The sequence below is a fragment of the Halyomorpha halys genome, unplaced genomic scaffold (assembly GCF_000696795.3).
Source record: "Halyomorpha halys isolate HHAL.00 unplaced genomic scaffold, Hhal_1.1 Scaffold688.1, whole genome shotgun sequence".
Taxonomy (NCBI): domain Eukaryota; kingdom Metazoa; phylum Arthropoda; class Insecta; order Hemiptera; family Pentatomidae; genus Halyomorpha; species Halyomorpha halys.
This window is the reverse complement of record NW_027113542.1, coordinates 160,783-166,628: the sequence shown is the minus strand read 5'-3', so window position 1 is coordinate 166,628 and position 5,846 is coordinate 160,783. Positions and strand designations below refer to the sequence as shown.

At 32.2% G+C, this 5,846-nt stretch overlaps 1 protein-coding gene across 1 annotated transcript in view; it reads right to left on the bottom strand.

The window, feature by feature from the left end:
• Positions 1 to 5,846, bottom strand: part of LOC106685385 (uncharacterized) — a 22,810-nt gene that overhangs the window by 7,427 nt on the left and 9,537 nt on the right. Inside the window, exons 2-4 of the mRNA XM_014428016.1 lie at positions 4,653 to 4,785; positions 605 to 756; positions 177 to 309 (exon numbers count right to left, since the gene is read on the bottom strand). Of these exons, the coding sequence (XP_014283502.1) occupies positions 177 to 309; positions 605 to 756; positions 4,653 to 4,785 (418 nt within the window). The remainder of the gene's footprint in view (positions 1 to 176; positions 310 to 604; positions 757 to 4,652; positions 4,786 to 5,846) is intronic.

Genomic DNA, 5,846 nt, shown 5'->3' with positions numbered 1-5,846 from the left:
TATGTTTTTATAAAGTTGTAAATCTTGTAATTCATTAAAGGTGTATATACATTTTTTTAAAATTGTAAAAATTTAATACATGATGCTAGTGACTGGATTTGAAACCTTAAAGATTGAGGTCTGAAAAATGATCCTATTTATGACTAAAATTAGGTATGAAGTAGTATGTTACTTACTTGCATTCGTTTACATCAATGATCACTTGCAACATGTCTAGGATGTGAGTAACTCTTGTTTTTTCTTCAACACATTTTAAAAATATGTTAATATCCCAACACCTTCTACCATTTTCTTCTTCAGCTAGTAGTGCTGAAACATCCATAATATTATGTAAGCACTTACCAAATTATTTATTTTAGAGATAATCACTCTAAATATTTTTTTCCATTTCATTCTTTCAAAGAATTACACAATTAGCAATTATTATGAAAGATGTTTGTTGCAAATTTTATTTTTCTTCATAATATCAGACCCCACACTTGGCTAAAGATATTGGAAGATGCAGGACAAGATCATTCAATAATTTGGTGGAAAAATTATTGAGCATGTTAGGTTTTTTTAAAATTAATTTATTACATACTATACATATTAATTCATACATTACCCATCATTGCTTCTTTGTTGTTATTATATTTGCAAACAAATTTGTGAACAGCCAAAATGGCATTAATCCATCGGTCAAAATTATTTCTTCCCTCTGTATGGCAATCTGTATCAATTACATCTTGTGCGCAGTCCATTTCTTCCTCTAACGTACTGGAAATAAAAATTATTGTGTTGTTCAAGTAACATCTGATTTATGTACAGCTAGTGTAAAACGTATTTGAACATCTAAAGAAGTGTTACTTTTTCCATTATTTTTACTTAAATATATGTGGTGTTCGGGCATAAATAAATATGCTATCTTAATTTTTTCATTAATTAAAGTTTTTTACATCATCAGCTTTTTCAGCTTCATTAATTGATTTCATAAATTATTGGAAAATCTTTAGGAAATTCATTTTCTTAAAAAATAAAGTTGATATTGAGTCATGATAAGTGACTGCTGGTTGAAGGTAAAACATTTATACGAACAAAATATTTAACGTTGTCTAAGTTTTCATTTTTGAAGTTACCATGTTTTAGATCTGAACTACTCATAAAGTTAAAGTTAAATCAAAAGCATAAATTACAGTTTTGTAGACTATATATTAATTATTATTATTTTTTTAAAAATAATCCAACAATAACAATGAAATAGTTAGTTTAATTATTAAAGATAGTATTTAAATTTAAAAACTATTGTGTAAAAAGTATTAGAACATTTATTGAAAACAATGTGGAAACAATGGAATACAGGTGTAGGCTTTCAGTTTAGGAGAAAAATCACAGTACTCTGTTGATATTTAGGGATGCGACATCGACAACAAATCATTGATGTTCAATATTAAAACATCGACTACAAAAAACACCGATGTTTTAAAATATCAAAGTTTAATATTAAAATATCGTTGCTTACAAAATATTCCTAAAAATACGTCGATGTTTTTCAACATCTATTTCAGTACCATAAGGCCATTTCCAAGGACTACGCATGCAGAAGTGGTTGCTGGAACAAGGGATGCGACATCGAGTGTGGTTGGCTAGCCCCTAACCGTGCATGCCGATGGGCTGGAATCCAATACTTAGCCTTACCAATACTTCAAGTATTTCTCTTTTACATTCTATAAATTTCCGGAATGCGAGAATTCTAGCGTTAGTTGAGGGACGTTCAGACGCTATTGCCAGCAGTGCTGCCTTAGAATCCGACAGCAGAACTATCTTCTTTGCGCAGGCGTGAGTAATCTTTTCTAAAGATTCTAAAGTAATATTTCTCAATATTAAATATCGTTGCCTACAAAACATTGCCAAAATTACATCGATGTTTTTAAACATTCATTTCAGTACCATAAGGTCAGTCCAACGACTACGTATGTAGCAGTGGTTGCTGGAACAAGGGATGTGACATCGACTAAAAAAACATTGACGATTTAAAATATCAATGATCAATATCATTATATCGTTGCTTACAAAACATCGCCAAAAATACATGGATATTTTTGAACTTGTTACTGATATGGATAGTAACATAAGATTTGTTCCAACTAGGAAATCTGATTATCCATAACTTATTATGTTGTTAAGTTAATACAAGGTGATAATTTTTTATTTGTAGTTGTTATATATTGCTAATTTCCTAACGGTATGGGAAGTGAAGTTGATTGAGAGATGACTTTTATTACTATAAGTTCATTCACTGTACATTGTTACGCATAAAAACTTTTTGCGTGATCTCTTTGTCTTATAAAAATTTGACTGGATTATTATTGCTTTGTATTTGACATAAAGCTATGGGGTAGTAAGGCAAGGGGTGGTAGGCGTACCCTTCATGTTTCAGGTAAATGAAATAAATGTCATTATAGTGGGTCAAGGGTGGTGAAAAATGAAGCGAATTTGTAGAAAAATATTACACAATGTTTTTCATTTTTTGAATAATTATCCAAACTTTCTTTTTTATATAGATCAAAATCAATCGGGAAAAGAAGGATTAGTGGCTTATTGGAAATCCAAGTTGAAACAATAATAAGCTGATCCTTAGACCTTTCATAGTTACTCAAAGCCTACAGGTTAAGACTATTCCAAGAACATTCGTCACTTGTGTTTACTTGTTCTTTATTGAGAAATGAGTAGTCATAAGTTAGATTTTGAAAATTCAAAAATCAATTTTAAAAGAAATAGAAGTAACGTAACTATAAAATAAGACATTTATATTACAAAAATAGTCGTAAACTTGTTAGTTAATTTCAAAACGGATGATCTACATTAAAAATGCATTATTATAATTAATTAATTAATGCCAATAATTAATTAACTATTAAGGGAGTATCCATCCATTAATATTATAAATTCAACAATTAAGTTGATATTTGGGTGTTTAATACACATTGTTCAACTTTTGGGTATTTTATTGCACATAAATTCGGTCTCTAATATTGAGTAGCTTTATTTCGATATTATAATTAAATAGGAGATAGAAGGAAATGAAAAATGGAATGTATAAAAAAAAAAAAAAGTGTACATTTTGACTCATATATCAATATCAGAATGAAAGTTTGGATAATTACTTATCAGGATAACTATTTTTCATTAAAATAACATTTATTTCATATATCTAAAACATGAAGGGTACGTCTTAAACCCTTTACCTTACTACACCCCATTCCTGTACCTCATTTAAGTCAAACAAAAAACCAATAATAATCCAATCAAATTTTTATAAGAAAAAGAGATCGTGCAAAAAGTTGTTATGCGTAACAATGTTCAGTGTATGAACCTAAGTACATCCCTTGTTCCAGAAACCACTTCTGCATGCGTTGTCGTTGGAACAGAGATTGTTTTACTGAAATGAATGTTCAAAAACATAAATGTATTTTTAGGCATGCGTTGTAAGGAACGATATTTTAAAACATCGATATTTTTTGCAGTCGATGTCGCATCCCTAGTTTCAGGAACAACTTCTAACTGTCCGGAGCATGCGTAGTCGTTGGAACAGACTTTATGTTACTGAAATGGATGTTCAAAAACATCGATGTATTTTTTGCAATGTTTTATTTTGAACGATATTTTAAAACATCGATTTTTTTTCTCGATGTCGCATTCTTAGTGTAAACAACTACTAATGACTGTCGGGAGCATAGTAAGTGTTTTTCCCTCCCAAACCCTGTACTAGGCATTCTCTGCACAGTTCTGGATAGTCAGAAGTAGTTGTTGAAAGACAACAGACCTTTAATTTATATTTATCCCGTTGTTAGCGTGAAGGTAAGAAGTACTTTCTCATCCCACCGCATTGTTAATAGGAATCTGTTAGTACAGTAAATGTTTTGCTTTTATTAAGTTACTTTTGCAAATAAAAAAAAATGGAAAATTAACATAAAGAATTAACATAAACGTAAAACATCGGTTGTAAAACATCGATGTTAAAAAAGATCAGCTTCAAAAAATCGATATTAAAAACGATGTCGCATCCCTAAGTTAATATTAAGTAAGCACTCCAAAATCATATTATTAGACATCAGACATACACATTACAAACTGATGGAGGGAAACACATGCAAGAATCCAACCTTCTTCTCTTAAGTGATTCTGATAATAGTGATGAATTAGATGTTGTTGGGCAGGCTATATTTTGAAGATGGGAGATGAGAAACAAAAGAAAAACATCTCATTTAACCAACGTATTGGTTACTTCAAACGTATTGGATTCTTCACTCCGTACAACTTGAGTCCCCTCACAATAGAATATTAAGAGGCAACATTGGTCCTTATAAACTGAATAGGTTATTAAACAGATTTTTCTGTGGATTTTCCGAAACGAAAGATACAGCTGAATAACTTGAAATGAACAATCGAAATAAGTTATGACTGAAGAGGAAACATATTAGACCTTGCAATAAAGGTGGAAAACAGATCTTTATCCTTCCTAGCTCATTTGGTCAACACATGTAGTTCATACAAAAATTGATCTAATACATGATAAATTACTACCTTTTTTATAAGTAACCACTAGGTTCACAAGATATGGAATAACAAGCAAATTATATGCACGTAACCCTGAGTTGAAAGTTGTGACTTACTCGCATATTGTGTTAGGATTAAATTTACATTTTTTTTCATCATAACATAGCAGCTTTGTTAAGTTGAAATGCTCAAAGCAACGATCTGCTAGTTTTGGCTGGCAGTCCTCAAAGATGTCATCTGCTTTAGAAACTAAAAAAAACAAAATACAAATGAAATAAGTTATTCAGGATCATGGTGTTACATTGATTTAAGAAAGAAGATATGTATATTGATAATGATGAGAGGCACCAGCTGGAATTTTTTAACTTAAAGTATGTTCTTTTGTCGGCATACCAAAGGAGCCGACGGGCCTAGTCAGAGACCCGATCGGCAAAACATTAAAAGTAATGCATATATATATATATATATATATGTAGATACCAGATGTGGCCCATGGGGCATGCACCCCTCGGTACGCTCAACCGCGTAGGTAGAGGTAAACACCTAACCAGCCCTTATCTCACACCTGGGGAAAATGCAGGGACCTCTGTCAAAAAAGAAAGCCGCATTAATTTGAACATGAAAGGGAGGGAAAAGACCGACTTTCACCGAAGGTCATTGGACCTTCCTACCCCCTCTTAAGAATAGGTAAAAGATTGGGAGCACATGAAGGGCCAATGAAAAGAACAGAGATCTGAAATGGGGAGGAGTTAGAAGTAGGGGAAAGCAGGAGTAACGGAGGAGTGGACTTGAAGACCGTCGAGGGGGAATTGAACACAGTCTGGGAAGAGGACAGTCCTGGAAGAGGAGAGTTTGGAGGAAGAGAGAGTGGCTGACCAGTTGGTGACCAGAGGAGGAAGTCACACATCGTAGGGATTCAGCAGCGGCCGCCGGCAAGGGGTGGAATGACGCGGGACCGCTAGATCCGTCCACTACTATACTGCCAAAATTGACAGGCACACCAAAACAAGTAAGACCTTTTTCGTAGTGATTTGAATGGCAATAATAGAATTGATAGATTATAGTCAGCATAAATATCAAATTTCGCAACTGGTACTTCTCAATTCATAATATAATAATTAAAGTATAAGGAAACAGATCTACCATTATATTATTCTTGCTAATGTATATATGATTGTAAATATAAAATATGTAACATAGACTTTACTTTATAATTAAGAATCCCTGCATGCCACCTCATAATAATAATAATAGCATAGTAAATAGGTAAACACGATACCGTTGGAGAAGAACTCCAATGATTAATTATA